The following is a 17,823-nucleotide window of genomic DNA, read 5'->3' as shown; positions in this document are numbered from 1 at the left end:
TTGCCATGAATGTTGAATCTAACCATCTCTCCCTGTAATTTTTCGACTACAGTTAGTTGAACTATATAATGATCGCCCACAAAAGAATATTTTCCTTAACTATACTTGGGCTATAATAATTCACATATAACTTAGGAAAACATTTTTTCTCTAGATTAGACTATTATTTAGTTTACAATACCTCAATTATTTAGGTTAACTTGCATTAGTTAAACTCGAATTTAAAAAACTTAAACATTTTCTGGCTAAGTCTAAGAATCAACTTTTAGATTAATTCCTTGTTACTAACACATCCGAATGGTTCGCTTCCATAGTAATATTAAAGTAAGTATAGTTGCACCACAATCTGAAATAAGTTAAAATTGTTTCATAATCAAAATATGGTGAAGCGAACGAATTAAATGAAATACGGCCCTATCACTATACATTATAATATGTGTGCATGCAGCTTTTTACTTAGAAGTGTAAAGAAGACAACGATAAAGCCGTTGTCTGTAAATAACAATCTTGATAATAAATTATGATATAGACAAAGCTTAACTTTAAAAAGTTAGAAAAAGGAGCTAAGCAAAAAACTTAAATGGAAAGCACAAAAATTGAAGATGAAGTTGAAGTGCTGCAAGCTATCTTTCAAAATGATGTTGTGTTTGATCTAGAACTTCTGTGGTTAACCTTTTTTATAAATCAAAAAGTTGCTTTGGAAATATTTCTTGATGGTAAGTCACTGTAATGTAAACTGTTAGCATATACTTACTTTAATTATACATATATATATATATATATATATATATATATATATATATATATATATATATATATATATATATATATATATATATATATATATATATATATATATATATATATATATATATATATATATATATATTTGATATTTTTCTAAAATTTTTTAGAAAAATATCCAAATGTTATTCCTCAATTCAAAGTTTGTTTGGGTGATGAGAAATCTATAGAGAGCAAGCTAGTATCTTTAGCACAGGAACATCTTGGATCACAAATGCTTTATAATCTAATTCTACTTTTCAAAGATATTGTAGAAGAGACCACTGATTTGTCGAAAATTTCCACAAAGCCTATTGTGCAATGTGCTTATTTCTTAAAGGGTAACTGTAAATTTGGGGATAAATGTTTTAATTTGCATGATGTAAAAAAAGAAAAAAATGCTGAAAAAATAATTAACAAGAAAGATGTTTTAACAGAAGTAGATGGAGCTAAAAAGAAACCAATGAAAACAGCAATCAATGTTATTAATAGAATACTTTGGGATACATCTCTTCCTTCTGAAAATTTTATTGTTGGATACTTGGATCGTTTTACTGGAATAAAAGAAAAGAAGTTTACTGATTTTTCATGGGAAGATATTGCCTCAGGTATAATAATTATGGCAACTTTTGTCTATACACATATCCTTCAATACACATTCACACATACAAATCACATGTGGATTGTATTATATATGGTATTGCTAATTGAAACAAAGTAATCTCTAAAAATTATCTGTTTTCTCTTCAAATTTAAATAACTGTTTATTGTAATACCAAGTATGGAAGAAGTAATATTACCAAATACACTAAGGCTGGAAGACAATTTATTAATGATCACATTAAATTTGTGTTACCAAAAAAAATCCTAACACCATGCACACATAAGTATAAACTTACTTGTACTAGGATATTAAGTGTAAAAATCTATGCCAGTTGAAAAGTTGTTAAAGCATTTATTTAAATAATGTTTTGAGCATTTAGCAAAAAAAACAAAAAAAAAAAAACACAATACAATACAATCTTACAATCACTGATTTAGTTGATGATTTTGTATCACTGGCCATTCCAAAACATCGAATACAATACTTTAAATATCGCACTGCAAAAGTCTGGGATAAAACTTTACGTTTGGACAAAGTATTTAATTCAACAGGTAATAAATAACTTTTTAGTTTGTTTTCCTATTTTCTTAAGAAATAATAAAAAAAAACAACATAAATTTAAATTTTTTACTCTTGAATACAAGAGAATCTTATTATAATACTTCTTTATCATTATTGTTCTTTTTCCATTAAAGTTCCAATTATAAACTTTTCTATTGAATTTTGTTAATTTAACTCTTATAAATTTATGCAAGGTGATAAAGAAGAAATAGGTCAAATTGTTTCTGAAGAAGATGCAAAAGTTAGAGCTAAAGAGGAAAAAGATGAAGAAGAAGTAATTGAGAATGTAGATTATCAAGAAAATACCTCAAAAATGCAAAATAATAACAGCAGACCAAATTCATTTTTGTGTGTTCCTATATCAGATCTTCAGATAAAGGAAAAGGTGAAACAGGTATTTAAAAATCCGAAGTTTATTTACATTCATGAAGGTCTAAAATTTGAAAAGGAAATTTGTATTTTGAAAAATATATACAATAGGAGTTACATCAGTAGGATTTTTTTACAGTAACACTGGTAATTAGTTGAAAAAACATTAAAATAGTTACTTAATTGGTTGGCTAGTTGACTTATTTGTCAGATGTTAAGTTCCATACTCAATGAAAAGTTTCAACTCAAAAAGCATTTTATTATTTTATTTATGTATAAAGTTTGTGTTTTTTAGGTCCAAAAATATATAAAATCATGTGATGAGCAATTAGAAGAAGGGTTCATTGATTTGCAAGCTCTTCATGTAACTTTATGCATGTTTCGTTTGCAAAATGATAGTGATCTAAAAAAAGCTGAAGAAGTTCTGCAAGCCATCCAACCTATTCTTATCTCAATGCTACCAATGTATGTTTTTCAGTTGAATCTACGGCATGTTAAAGATTTTAGAGGTTTGGTAGTTTATGCAGAAATTGAGACGAATTCTTTGTTCAATAAGTTTGCAGAAATCTGCAAAATAAAACTTGCTGATGCTGGAATTTACCTAATTGGTAATCATGAGCCTTACAATCCTCATGTAACAATTCTCAAGCTAACAAGACCTATTTGCAATAAACTTAACATTGCTGGAATTAATGATTTTTATTATACTGGATGTAAAAATATTGTGTTTGGTAAGCAGAACATTGAAGAGCTTCGTATATGTTCAACTGGCAAAGAAAGAGGTCATGATGGATTTTATGTTACAAAGGCAATAATTTATAATCGTTTAAGTAGCATTTCACCATTGCTTCCAAATTTGGTAGCTGAGCATGTAAAATGTTTGCTAGAAGCAAGTCTAATTTTAGAAGATAAAGCTGATTCATTATTAGCTCTAATTATGTCAGAAAACTCATACTTATTTGAACAAGCACTATTTGAGTTTGAGTTAAACATTCCTGTAAATAATTCTCACCCGAAATTTCAGAAAAATGTTATTATAATCCGTGGCTTACCTGGTAGTGGCAAAACTTATTTTTCTAATCAAATAGTGAATGCAAATAAGGAACTAACAGTAGCTATTTGCAGTGCTGATCATTACTTTGAGAGACAAGAAATTGGTTACCAATTCTCTGGCGATAAAATAGCAAAAGCTCATACTTTTTGCAGAGATCAGATGATAAGTTCATTAAATGATAAAGTAGACTTAATAATTATTGATAATTCTCATTCACAGAGGTGGGAGTATCAGATTTATCAGCGAATAGCTTTATTTTGTGGATATAATGTAACCATACTTGAAATACCATGCAATAATGAAAATACTAGAAGTAAATTTTATGAGAGATGTAAGCATTCTGTTGCTAATCATATACATTTAGCTATGTGGAAAAGATGGGAGCATGATTTCAATGTATCTTTCCTTGATGATAAAGTTTCAGATTTTTCCTTAAATGCAATACTAAATAAAGATCAGACAGTTAATGTTGACGATGTTCTTTATGCTGCTCTTTATTTGACTGAGGAATCACAGCAGGTGCTTTTGAACCAGTTTCATGTGGCTCACGAAAATGTTCATGCCAATCACATGACACTAATTTATAAGCCATCATTAGAAGAATTAAATGGATTACAAATTGGCAGTCAGCATCTAATTAAGGTTGTGGGGTATGTGTTAAGTTCTGATGTTGAAGTGGTTGCTGTAGAAAAAGTAAATATATGTAAGTTACCACACCCACATGTTACAATATCAACTAGTAAGCACTCTAGTCCAAAACATTCCATCGAAGTTCTCACACATCATAGTGAATGGGTTAAACCTAAAGAAGAGATAATTTTACAAGGAATTGTAGGCGTACAAATAGCAATTAATGAATCAGAAAGTAGAAAATGTTTAACGTTTTGTAATTTTAAAAAGTTTGATGAAAATCCACCAGCAATTATAAAGAGTAATGAAAAAGAACAAGTTTTGTTGGTATCTGCTCATATATATATTGGACCGCCCATTGTAAAGTCATTGTATATTTTTGATTTCGATGGAACTTTGTTTCATACACCAGGTCCCGTAGATGGTAGGAACGCTTTTACACAGCTGACAGGTATTTTTTACAACTTATATTTATTTTATCCTAAAATATATTCTAAGGTTATCTTCGAAGTTCATAAAATCCCATAAGTTGCTCCTTGCGATTCTTGTTTTCTTTCTAAAGGAAATTTAAAAAATATATTATTTTTCAAAAGATAATGAATGCTTTTCGTACTGTAGCAATCAACTTTTAAAAAAAACTTTTAAGTTTTTTCGTGACTTTCATGTCTTTAGGAAAAAGGTGGCCTCACAAAGGATGGTTGTCCAGCTCGGAATCGCTTCTTCATCCTTTACATATTTACCCTGGTCCTGCGCTGCAGCATTATTATGAACATAGGCACAAAGCGTGCTCCTTGTCAATTCTTCTCACCGGAAGAATGGAGCGTGTTCGACGCGGTGTTCTAGCTGTGCTTAACGACTACGAACTTACATTTTCGCGCATTATGTTGAAGCCAGAAGATGGAAATAATGGATATAAGGAGGCTCAAGTTTACCAATATAAGCGAGATTATGTGCAAAGTTTGTTAAGTGAATTTCCGACGGTAAATGAACTTAGGTTTTGGGATGATCGAGAAGATAATGTCAAAATGATTAAGAGTCTGTGCAGGAAATTTCCAAAGGTAAATATTCAAGTGTACAACGTCCAGGAGAAACAACCGCCTTTTTATAAAATGACTCTTGAACAATTCTTAGTTAAGATGGGTGTTAGGAAAACCATTCATTATGACGAAGCTGTTAAATCTGGAATGGAGTTTATCAAAGAAGCTTGGAAGCAAGTTATCGGAGATGACTATGACAAGTGTTGTATGCATTTGTTTGGCTCTAATTTACTTCATAGAAGAGGTGATATAGATTTATGTCTGCTCGCACCAAAAACAAGCTCTATACAAACATGCATCTTAGGCTTAGCAGAAAAGCTTGCTTCATTTGGTATTAAATATGTTCACTGTGCTGCTAATATTCGGTGTCCTAGATTGAAGATTAAGCTTGAGTATGAAGACGCTGCAGATGTTGAATTTGATATTACTGTGGCTTGTGTTCTCGATAAAGGAATAGACGAGTTTAACTATGTAAAGTTGTACGAAAGTTGCGAAGATAAAAAAAGTAAGATCGCCCTTGAGGGACTCTTGTTCTTTGAGCAAGTAGTAAAGCCAGCATTGTTTGGCGTATGCTTGAAAGATTTTGGATTTATTGTTGACATCGTTTGTATACTTTTGAAGAAGAACAGGCTGAAGGGCAATGTTTTTCATTGTATTCGAACTTTCCACGTTGTTCAGCTGGTGGCAGAATATATTATTTTTTCAAATAGCATTAGCGATTTAAACGAACTTAAAAACTGTGAAAAATTTCTAAAAGGTTTCTTCGGGTATTTAGGTAAGAAAGAAGAGGAAAAATGGATGTTACTATTTAAGAAATTTGTACCGGACGTATACATATCCTCTTTAGTAACTTTTTTTCGACATGCAGAAACGTGCTCCTTGGAATATCTGATGTGTCATGGACCGTTATTAGATAAAATTTGCAACGTTAAAGTTGAAATAGAAATTTGTGATGACTTAACTTTATGGAAGGCCCAAATATTACTTGAAGCGTGTTTAGGGACATGTCTAAGGAATCTTATAGTAAACGGATTTCAGGTTACTCCAGGTGTGACTATTGGAAAATCAGTTACATTTAATTTAACTCCGTTAAACGATGCGAAAGAAATTATAATGCAGCTAAAAGTAGATCTGGAAAAACAATTACCCAACGCAAAGTTATCTGTGACTTTTTTCGAATAGTCTTCTTGTGACCTCTCTAATTAACATTTTTATATTAAATTTTATATTAACTTAATAAATCATGTTTTATTACACTAGATATTGAATCAAATTAATTGTGGGTTACTTTTGTGAAATGTTAAGGAGTAGAGTGCGCCAGAGCTTTAGGCTTCTTGTTCAGTTTCGTTTTACTTGAATTAAGGGTAAAAAACTAAAGAAATTCTCATCGTTTGATTAAAAGTGCATAGTTAATTTGAATTCTAATTCATTTTTTTAGTCGCTGTTTGGTTAAGAATTATCTACCATATTTTTCATTAAGTGATCTTCGTTGGCATGATATTGATGATCTTCTACAGGAAGCTAAATAAAAAACCGTTAAAAAATATTTAGCAAAACACAAGATTACCATAAATATCTTTTTTTTTTTTAAAAAAGAGCATCTATTTGGATACCTCGAAGTCTCCTTTATCATCAAAACAGTCATCTTCATCTGGACTATCAAAGATCTTTATTATAAATCCTATTTGAAAAAATAAGTGATAATCATCAGAACTCAGTTTAGCCCAATATTAGTTTTTCTACCAAGAAAGTATTGAATACACATATAAACTTGAAGAATAAATAAAAATAAAGTTGAAACCGTTGACTTTCCAGTTTTAAAAAACTAGTTGATAATAAGTTATAATAGTTAATAGAACAAAATTTTTCCCAAAAGAAAATAAGCATGCCCGCTAATAATACACGTCAATAACGCTCATCTATTTGAAATTATCTTTTTTAATCTGACTTCATCGAGGAATTGATCCAAAGAACGGCTGTTTTAACTCAAATTGCCATAGTGTACATCTAGTTTAGCAATTTTTAAAGCTTAATGCATAACAAAATATTACTTGAACTTTGGTTAAAATTTTTAAAATAACACACCAACCTGTCAATAGTCCTCCTCCAATTGCAAAAGAAAGAGAAACAACAACTGCAGCCATTTGGAAACAACCTTGTTTAATGGGGGTTCTCTTATCTCCAAGCGCATAAATGGAAACGTAGCTGAAATAAAAAAAAAAACTTTATAAAATGCGTTTAGTTACAAACGGACGCTTAAATAGTAAAACACCACCTGTTGAACATTTAGGTCAACGTATCAACGAATAATATTAACTTCATTAAGTTTGAATTTAAAATGGAAAAAGTATATAAATTCAATTTTATTAGGCATTACAATAAAACCCACTCAACGTTTCTTTAACAAAAAAACGCGTTCTTTTAATATTGAGAAGTAATTGGGATGTAATTATTGAGTCCCTAATCAGAACTCAACAATTTAAACAGTATGCTCCCAGATGCATTTCAAAAAAATGCCAATTGTCTTGTTATACTAAAAGTTTTAGTTTCAGTCTACAAAATCAAAGTTTCAATGAATGAATTGAATAGTTTGTGATTACAAAATTAAAGATCCATAATGTATAAGTTAAAATGACAATTAAAAATAAACGCTTAAATGTAGGAAAGAGGCAACACAAATCGTATCATAAAACTGCATAAAGCGAGCGAGGAATTCAAAAACACAGCTGATGGAACAACATCAAATGAATTTATAATATGTTAAATATAAAATCTGTACACCACTAAATTTATGTATTTTGATTTGGACACTGTTAGGCAAATAAGTATTAAAAACAATAATAATAGTACCTTTCAATTTTTGATAACTTATGTGAATAAAAAAAGAAATTTATGCAATAAATTACGGAATTTATTCAATTAATTAATTTTACATCTGTTAAAATCAATTACTTACGTTACTTCTTCCAACCAACTGCAATGTACTTGGGAGAGTACATTCCTACCGTTTAAGTAGCAGATCGGTATCTGGGAAACTCTACACTTATTTAAACACTTTTGGAGTTTTAAACTATTGTTCTTGCAATCTTTGACACGAAATTAAATTTTAAAAATGAGCACATGCTTAAAATTGGGATAAAAAATGTTTTTTTTTCGCATGTTTGCAAGGATATGATTTTTTTTTTCAGATATGTTTAAGGTTTTTGCATGAAACACGAAGTTCACAAAAGCTTTTTTTTAAAAAATATTTATTTAGAGAAGACATACTTTTATCTACATACTAATAACTTACTCGTCAACATCAACATAGCTCTTCGATTTAATGGCTGCTGCGGCCACTGCACCACATATTCCCCCAAAAATCCCCGGCATACCATGCAAGTTGTTAACACCGCATGTATCATGTACGTTTATTCGGTTCAATAATGGCTGCAATAAAAGAGCGTCAATTTAAAAGCGTTTAAAATAATATTTCATATAGTTTAAGTCAACTGTTCCACCTTGATAATGGTAGTAGAACAATACTTTTTCTCATTTTTTTTACCGTTACATAAGCATATCCAAGCACGCTTATAGTGCCAGCAATCATTCCGATCAGAATTGCTCCCCAGGGTTTTATCATCAAATCTGCACATGTTCCAACTGCTACTCCTCCTGCAAGGGTCGCATTTTGGATATGAACCTAATTTAAAAGAAATATATTTGCTATATCCCTAATTACCTACACTAAGAACGTGGTTCAAATTAAAATACGGGTAAAAAAAGAAAGTGTAATTCGCATGCGTAAAACAAAATAAAGCAGTGCGCGTAAAATCTTACATACAAACGAAGGAATGAAAGCAGCTTAAGTCATAGTTTATCTGCTAAATAAAATGGAAATATTCAATTAACATTATTTTTTTTACCATGTTTAACTTATATTTCTTGTTGACAATAGAAGAAACTCCAAACGAAGTCAAAACACACGCTCCTAACGAAAAGTACGTGTTTACTAACGCTCTAGTTTGTTGATGCGGTTTTTCTCCAAGTAAACCAGCGTTAAAACTGGGCCAAAACACCCATAAAAACAACGTTCCTAACAAATTAAAGGCAAAGCTCTGAAGAAATCTTACTTATGATTACTTTGCACAAAAAAATATATATAAATATAAAGCCGTCGATATGGTTATATGCAAGTTGTGTACCATAAGTTGCGTTGAATGTTTTATTACCTGTTATTAACAAAGTTTATGAACTGTTAAATTTATAAAAGTAAAAATGTAATACTACAACCAAAATGAACACTTTTTTTTTCCTTTTATTTCACCGTTGACTCGCTTACCGATCATTGAAAAGATATCAGAGTGATACTCCGAGCCTTCCTTATGTTTTAAATCTTTACTGTTTTTCAAGATGAACGAAACAGCTAACCCAAAATAAGCACCGAACACATGCAACACAATTGTGCCACCTGCATCTGAAATGCGAAGAAACTCGTTGATTACGTTTTCGTTTATGGCAAAGAATATGCATTCGACGATAGTCATTACAAAAAGCTGCAGGCGACTTGCTTTCCCAATTATTGCACCATAAGAAATCAAAACAGCCGTTGCTGTAAAATCAGCTGTTATCATGCTAAAATACAAAATTATTTATCGTTTAATGATAAAATTATTAATAATAAAATTATTTATCTTTTGAAATACATTAATTATAAATACCGGAATTTTGGGCCGCTTAAAAACCGCAGTTTGTCTGAAAATTGCAATTGAGAGCACTTTTAATACACATTAAAGAATCCTGAGGTACAGATGATTCTTATTTTACCATGATTCTGATATCTCGTTTATTCTCGATTATTCTGAACTTTACAACAACATTTTTAACGCGCCGCTTTTAAACGAACTTAATTAAACTTTAATCGGACAAACTGCAACCAAAAAACTTCATTTTTGAGCCGAAATTAAATTTATCAAAAGTCTACTTCATAGTATTTGAAAAAGTTGTTTTTTTGTATCTTTTTTTTATATATAACAACATATCATTTGTATTTTATTTAAATAAAGAGAATTTTAGCTTAATAATAATCTACTTCGAATTTAAAAAAAAACAGCGTAACTTTCATACTCCGTAACTCCGATTGAAACTTTTGATGGATTCCCGTTTGTATGACCGTGCTTCATTGCCAGTCTCTGCCTAATCCATGCATTTGTTAGTGATGCCCATTGAACTGTAGCTGCAGCTAGAAGTAGGTTATACGAAAGGGCACCATACCCATACTTTTTCAAGAACGTCATTAGGAAACCAAAACCAATGAAAATCATGACATGGATGTCTTGAAATTCTACACGAGTTTTTCATATTATTTATTTTTTTGGTTTCTATGATAATTGCACAGAAGAAAAAAATCTTTTTCACAAATATGGAAAAATAAGGAAACGTGATATAAAAATGTATAAAAACATACGCGGATAAAACTGCAGATTATCCTTAGTGCTTGATTCCTTGTAGTCAACAAATCCAGCGAACAAAGCCAGAAGCAACACTTGAAAGGATAACAAGGCTATCGGAAAGGACACTCCACCAAGCTTCATTTTCAAATTGTAACAAATAAATACTGTTTCTAGAGTTTTAAAAAAATGTAGTTCATTATTACATTTATAAAGTGAAAACTTTACAACTATCTTTGCAAACGAATTGAAAGTTAGAGAATGAGACGAAGAATTTTAATCGCTGTTGGCTACAAACGATTAAAATTCTTACAGCGATAAAAACTTTCCCGTTGTAAAGCCAAACCTTTCATTGGTTACTAAAAGTTCTCATTCCGTTTTTTAAAATTATTTTAATTTCTATGATGGAAGTTTAATAAATTTCATCCACGTGCATAGTTATATACACGCTTGTGCATATATAGCTTGCAGGTACTACAAAATTTTATTATTTGTGTTAATAAATAATGAACTTATCTAATAAATAAGTTCATTATTAATTGTTTCTTTTTTTAGAATTTTTTTTCAATTCGGCACTGCATTAATTACACCATGTAACAACATTTTTGTTTATGTTAATTTTTAAATGTTTCTTACATAATTTTTGTATGCTGATTTCAGTGGTACCATTGGTTTTTCTCTATCATCAAGATTTCCTGAGAAAAAGCATAAAGTATATTTCGGAGTTTTCGTATATGTGTAATGCAATTAAAACATTATATATATATGCTGATTTTAACTATATTCGTGTGTTTATTTTCAGTTTAACTAATTACAACTGTTACATGAAGTGGTGAATATGTCTAGTAGATCCTGCAAGCTTTGTCCTGACTCATTCTGTTATGTTTGTGGTTACTATATTAGTCCAACACAAGCTAAACATAAGATTGTCAGTGGTACAAAATTCTTTACTGCATATCATGCTTATTTTGGCATGGCTATGGGAGATCAGGACAAATCGTGGGCACCACACTACAGTTGTGGTAGCTGCAGATCAACTCTGGAAGGATGGCTGCGTGGAATCCGAAAGTCAATGCCCTTTGCGATTCCGAGAATATGGAGAGAACCGACGAACCATCATGATGACTGCTTTTTCTGCATTGTTGACATTTCAAAGTATAAAAAACCGAAAGATAGGCTGACTCTAGTTTATCCAAGTACACCATCTTCTATTGGACCAGTTCCACACAGTGATGAATTGCCTGTTCCTACTCCACCTCAATCCGAAGAAGCAGCTGCATATCATTCTGAAGTAGACTCACCGGATGAACTCAATGATGACTGTGATTTCAGGGAACCGAATGATTCACCTCATTTCCCTATCCAACAAGAACTTGATGACTTAGTACGAGATTTAGGTCTCACTAAATCAAATGCAGAACTTCTGACATCACGTTTGAAAGAATGGAATTTATTAGATCCAAGCTGCAGAACCTCGAAATACCGAAAAAGACATGAAACATTCGCATACTTTTATGTAGTATCAGAATCACTGTGCTATTGTCATGACGTTCGTGGTCTTTTCAATGACATTGGCATTGTTCACAATCCTGAAGAGTGGAGATTATTCATTGACAGCTCAACAAGAAGTCTAAAGGCAGTTTTGCTCCATAACGGAAACCGATTTCCTTCGATTCCAGTTGCTCATTCCGTTCATCTAAAGGAAGACTATAAGAACGTGAAGTTGTTGCTTGAGAAAATCAACTACGACAGTTACAAGTGGGATGTATGTGGAGACTTTAAAATGCTAGCATTTCTTCTCGGTCTGCAAGGAGGATACACAAAGTACTCGTGTTTTCTTTGTTTATGGGATAGCAGGGCTGCAAACCAGCACTTCACAAGACGTGAGTGGCCAGTGAGAGAACATTTACAGCCTGGTTCGCACAATGTTATTAATCAATCTCTGATACCTGTTGAAAAGATCTTACTACCACCCCTTCACATTAAACTTGGTCTTATCAAACAATTTGTCAAAGCATTAAACCCAGATAGTGCAGCATTCCAGCATATTCGGCAGATGTTTCCAAAGGTGTCAGATGCAAAAATTTCAGCAGGTATATTCGTTGGTCCACAGATTAAAGTTATGTTGGCATGTAAGGAGCTTGAGGACAAAATGTCTGCTGTTGAAAAAGAAGCATGGACTGCATTTAGACATGTTGTTCATAGCTTTTTAGGCAACAATAAGAGTGATAACTACAAAGAGATAGTGGAAAACTTAATTGTACGGTACGCAGATATGAAATGCAGAATGTCAATAAAGCTGCATTACCTGCATTCACACTTGGAATTTTTCAGACCAAATTTGGGTGATGTGAGTGAAGAGCACGGGGAACGTTTCCATCAGGATATTCTTGCAATGGAAAAAAGATACCAGGGCAGATGGGATGCAGCTATGATGGGTGACTACATCTGGTGTTTGATACGCGATGACGAGAAACTTCATAAAAGAAAACCTCGTTCTACTGTTCACTTTTAGTGTTTTTTGAGATTGTGAGAGACTGTTACAATACAATATAATGTAACATGATTGCAAAATGATTTATATTAATTATATGTTTAATTGATATTTTTTTTTTTTACGACCAAACGATTGATGCAATAAAAAATCCAATGTCATATTCAGACTCAGCATACTCAAATTAATTAAGAAACATCAAAAAACTTTGATAAACAGAAATTTTTTTTTTTTTTGTTACATTGTGTTATACATCAAAGCTGAGAATAAATCGATCGCTTGTATAACTTTCATGAAAATGTTTAAACAAGAATTACCATTCAGCAATCTCTTAACTATATTTATATTTTATATACCTAAACATCAAACGCAAAATCCAAACCAAAAGAGGCCTCTTCACAAAGATATAAGCAGTAACATCCACAGATATAGTAAGATTTAAACGCGTTGCATGTCAACAACCTTCGTAAAGAAATTTGATATTTTTATTTTTCCTCTAGCCAAACAACATGTAGAAAAATCACAAAATCTATGCTTACATAACCATGAAAGACTGTTTCGAGGGACGAAATGTTAAACATTGGGATCATGTGCTTGAAATACATTGCTTACCAATGCGCTTGTTTAATAGTATTTTTCTTGTTAAAGATGCTAAAAATTGCTATAATGCAAATAGCGCACTTAAAGTTTTGTTTTGGGTTCAAATCGCAACCAGAAGTTGCAATAAAATCACGATACTTTTTAATATTACTTATTAATTATAAATATATTAGATATTAGTGCTAAAATAAATTAGTTAAATTTGTTTTTAAACTTAAATTAAGTGTATTGGGATTTGCTATAAATGATAATAGGAATAAATTATAATTATAATAAATTATATTAGCGACTGTAATATAATAAGTTAGCGATATAGGATAACAACCTAATAATTGTCCTTCGAAGTTTTTAAAAAAAGTGGGCCTACCCAGGGTAACTGAGACGCAGGGTAACTGAGACGCAGGGTAACTGAGATGCAGGGTAACTGAGACGCAGGGTAACTGAAATTTGAGTAACTTTGATATTCCTTACATTTAAGACTTGTTAATATAATAAGCTCATCAAATAAAAGTGACCAATCGCAACGAAGCGTGAGAACATGGTTTCCGTTTTAAAATACAATAAGTAGGAACTAAACTAAAAAAAAATGTCATGAGTCTTTTTATTGCTTATTCATCAAAAATATAAACAGGTGGCTCAAGCCTTATACTACTATACCTACGTTGTTTATCATTTTGTAAGCAATTTTTTAATTTTCTCATCATAAACAAAGTTCAGGCCTTTTTTCTATATTTAAGTTAATTGATTAAACCTGTGAGTTAAAACTAGGAACCAGGTCACCTACTTCAACTTTGAAAAATATCGGACACTATTCATGGGTCTGGAGAGCTTTTTCTCCCGTCGCAGCAAAAAAAGTAATTTCAGAAAATGGAGTTTCCTTTTTTTGGTTCATTTTTTTAAACTAATTAAAAGTGTTGATTTTGTTAAACTTTTTACAGAATAGCTATTTAATTTTTTGATCTTTTAATTCCATTTTAGTTTGCTTATTCACTTTTTATCAGACAAAAGACATTTGCGTAGCTCGGCATCGCAAAATATTATCGCTACTATTTGTAATTAAATGAAATTTTAAAACGTTTCAAATGCCGTTGCAGAATTTCATTGGAAAACTCAAAACATCGTTAAAGAAGAGAAAATCTTTGAGATAAAAAGATATTTAAAAACTTCCAGATTCCTTTTCTTTCTTTTTTTTTTTCTAAGCTTTCTTTTTTTCTAGCTTTTTTTTTTCATCTTTTATTGAAAAATCTAAAAAATTCCGGACGATTGGTGTCGCCATCTGGGAAAGAGATTAACCAAAAAGACTTAAATACAGTTATCACATAACCTACTCGTTATCTCAAATATCACTAAGTCTCACACTATTTATCATGCGTACGTAGATAAGTGATGGTATGTTCTTAAATGCAGGGCTTGGCTTTATGTTAAAGTAAGTTTGGATATGGATCTCAGGTAAAGAATTATTGAGCTGATGCATAATTATTGCGACTTTTGTCGTGCCATTTTTTTTCCGTAAAAAATTCGGTATCTTGCATGTTTCTTTTTAAATAGTTTTCTATGTTTGTTGTGGTTTATAAAAATACTCATATTGACAATATAATGCTGTACCACTTTGAGAGGATTGGAAGGCGGTGGATAAAGATAATGTTCTTGGAGTTTATTCTTCATTCGAGTCATTCGATGAAAATTAAAAAGTATAAGGCAAAAATATTGAGAAGAAGCTTTATCTTTAATCATAAGAAAGATAGAAAATGAGTTACGCTTCAGAGACCAGTTAGGCCTACTTGTTGATAAGCCTAGAGCTGGGTTTGGCAACAGCAATGATGAAAATACCACCAGAAGAGCATTTAAAAACCAAGAAGTTTTTTGGAAAGTACTTAAGTTGATTGTGATACAATTAAAAGGTTGCATAATATTTTCATAAACCATATCTTAAGGATATCCGATTAACATTAAATGAATTAGATTTATACTTCCACTGAAACAAATAAACTTATAGTGAGTTTGTGTGACTGGTATGTTAGGCCTCCTACGGTACACAAACTGCTACTGCATAGTTCTTCCGTTTTACATAAACTAATTTTACCAAAGTGGGGTATATTTGGAGGATGCGCTGGAGAGTTAGAATAAACAGATAAGAACTTCTGGTCTTCAACGCGAGGCAAAGATGTAGAGGTTAAGTACTTTGATGAATGAGATACACTACCATATTGTAAAATCAGATCCAAATTTATCAAGCATATCTTATAAAAAACATGAGAAATATCAAGGAAAACAAAAACCACATGAAGTTACAAAAATGATTGTAATGAAAATGATAAAATTAACATAAAAAAAATGTCAAGTTCTAATTCTATGTATCAACATCCTTTGATATACAAATATCAAGCAGAAAAATGCATCAAGTTGTTGAGTTTTGGCTTGAGTTTATATTTTACTTTTATATAATTCATTATTAACGGGAAAAACCAAATGCAAATATATTGCGTTGCAATTACATTGAGTTGCGGTTGCGTTGCAATTGCGATTGTATTGCGTTGTGATTGCATTGCGCATGCAACTCAATGTTTCCTGATGTCTGAAATTTCGAGGGAAACGCTCTCACAATCCCAATTTTACTCTTAGCCCCAAACCTTTTAAATGTTAAACGTGTATTGATTAGAAAATTTTATATATGAACAAAACAGAGAGAGATCCAGCAAATATCATAACCACTCTAATAAAACTATTCTCTTTAAGCAAGAATACCTACTTTTAAAAAGGTTTGTATAAATTGATGTCAATTTTTTCATGAGTATTTGATAAATTTGTTTAAACATGAAAATATTTGAAGGTATTATTCTTTTCTCTATTGATCTCACTATCCCAAAAATGTTATTATTGATTAAATATTTCTCTCAATTTATTTTCTTACCTCTTCTGTTCGTTAACTCGTCTGTGTAGTATTTCCGTGCAACTGGTTGCTGATTATAAAATTTGAATGATGCAGTCAAAAAACTTTACAAAATAAAAAAAAAATTTGTCTAATCAGATAGTTTTTCTAAGTTTAAATACAGGATTTAACTGTCTTAAGGTTGCGGAATCAAATGGCATCAAAGCTCTTTGTTAACATTGTTTGGAAACTAACGTACATTTAATTGGTTCTCGTTTTTATGGTTTTCATTTTATCAAAAAAACGTAATCATTTTTTTTTTGAAACTATTCGATTTCAGTTCATAACCTGGATTCGGTTTTTGTTTATCGAAGGCTGTAAGTTTTTGTCGTCAGTTTGTTGAATAGCTCTTTGGTGAGATCTTGGATGAGCTCTTTGATGAGATCTTTTAATCATCTATTGATTTTGTTACAGGTGTAGAGAACATATTAACACAATTCCTTTCTTTCGAGTGTTATGCGTTAATCAGTGACACGCCTATACAGTGATACGTGTATACAGTGATACGTGTATACTGTGACACTTAATAAAGTGGTACATGTAAACAGTGATTCGTGTATACAGTGATACGTGTATAAAGTGATTGTGTATAAAGTGGAATGCAGTAAAACCTTTGTTCTATTGCATATCATTTTATACACAATATAACAAAGTAGTAATATTACAATAACAAAAAACATCACACTAACTTTACATGAACGTAAAGAAAATAATGGACTGAGATTGGCAATAGAACCTTAATACTGTTCAGAATAAAAAGTAAATTGATCATGTAATAACAAATGAGGTCCTTGTTATTACTGGAAAAACATGAAGTTGTAAAATATCTGCAGAATTAATCAACTCACTTTTAAAGTCCGTAGACAATTTGTAAAGCATGTGACCCCTCTCTCTCTCAGTACTTATTGAACTATACAGTACGGAAAAGAAAGCTAGTAATATATTTTTTTCCATACAAAAACTATTTTTAATAAGAAACATTCAAAACCGTTAAGCCGGTTGTGTTATGATGTCGGTTGTTGTTGTGAATTCCTGTCGGTTGTGTTGTGAGTGGCTGACGTTTGTTGTTGTTGACCGAATTTAAAAATGAGGTTACAAAACGAGTTTTTTTATTTTAATTGTAAAACATTTTTAAAGAATTCACATTTGTAAAATATGAACAGTTTTTCGGGAAAGTTTTTTTGTGCGTAGAATAATCGATTGCCGTCAGTTTCTTCGTTTGGATTGCTTTTTGAGAAACTATATGCTGAATTAAAGCAAATTATACGTTTCTCAAAACAAAGTCATACTGATTGTCCGAAACCAAAACAAAGTTAAAGAACATGTCTTAATA

At 31.1% G+C, this 17,823-nt stretch overlaps 2 protein-coding genes across 4 annotated transcripts; one reads left to right on the top strand and one right to left on the bottom strand.

Moving 5' to 3' along the window:
* Positions 1-273: 273 nt before the first annotated feature.
* On the top strand, positions 274-6,311 carry LOC145198212 (uncharacterized). Its single transcript, XM_090070471.1, has 6 exons — positions 274-716; positions 915-1,391; positions 1,825-1,938; positions 2,143-2,342; positions 2,613-4,452; positions 4,674-6,311. The coding sequence occupies exons 1-6, from the start codon at positions 581-583 to the stop codon at positions 6,218-6,220; spliced, it is 4,314 nt and encodes a 1,437-aa protein (XP_089926597.1). The 5' UTR covers positions 274-580; the 3' UTR covers positions 6,221-6,311.
* Positions 6,312-6,428: 117 nt separating this feature from the next.
* LOC145198214 (ammonium transporter Rh type A-like) lies at positions 6,429-16,622 on the bottom strand. 3 transcript variants are annotated; one of them, XM_090070484.1, is made up of 10 exons: positions 16,473-16,622; positions 10,485-10,640; positions 10,145-10,361; positions 9,360-9,652; positions 8,944-9,113; positions 8,583-8,720; positions 8,331-8,467; positions 7,128-7,243; positions 6,652-6,719; positions 6,429-6,559 (listed from the first exon to the last, which is right to left on the bottom strand). In XM_090070484.1, exons 2-10 carry the CDS (start codon positions 10,609-10,611, stop codon positions 6,488-6,490), a joined length of 1,338 nt encoding a protein of 445 aa, XP_089926610.1. In that variant the 5' UTR covers positions 10,612-10,640; positions 16,473-16,622; the 3' UTR covers positions 6,429-6,487. The 3 variants fall into 3 exon arrangements, with proteins under 3 accessions (XP_089926610.1, XP_089926609.1, XP_089926611.1); XM_090070483.1 differs by lacking the exon at positions 16,473-16,622 and adding an exon at positions 13,318-13,444; XM_090070485.1 differs by lacking the exon at positions 16,473-16,622 and adding an exon at positions 13,279-13,386.
* Between the last annotated feature and the right edge of the window lie 1,201 nt (positions 16,623-17,823).

The sequence above is a fragment of the Hydra viridissima genome, unplaced genomic scaffold (assembly GCF_058129835.1).
Source record: "Hydra viridissima isolate aposymbiotic clone 2 unplaced genomic scaffold, HvirCarnegie_v1 scaffold_13, whole genome shotgun sequence".
Classification (NCBI taxonomy): Eukaryota; Metazoa; Cnidaria; class Hydrozoa; order Anthoathecata; family Hydridae; genus Hydra; species Hydra viridissima.
Note: the sequence above shows the minus strand (reverse complement) of the source record. Positions and strands in the feature narration are given on the sequence as shown.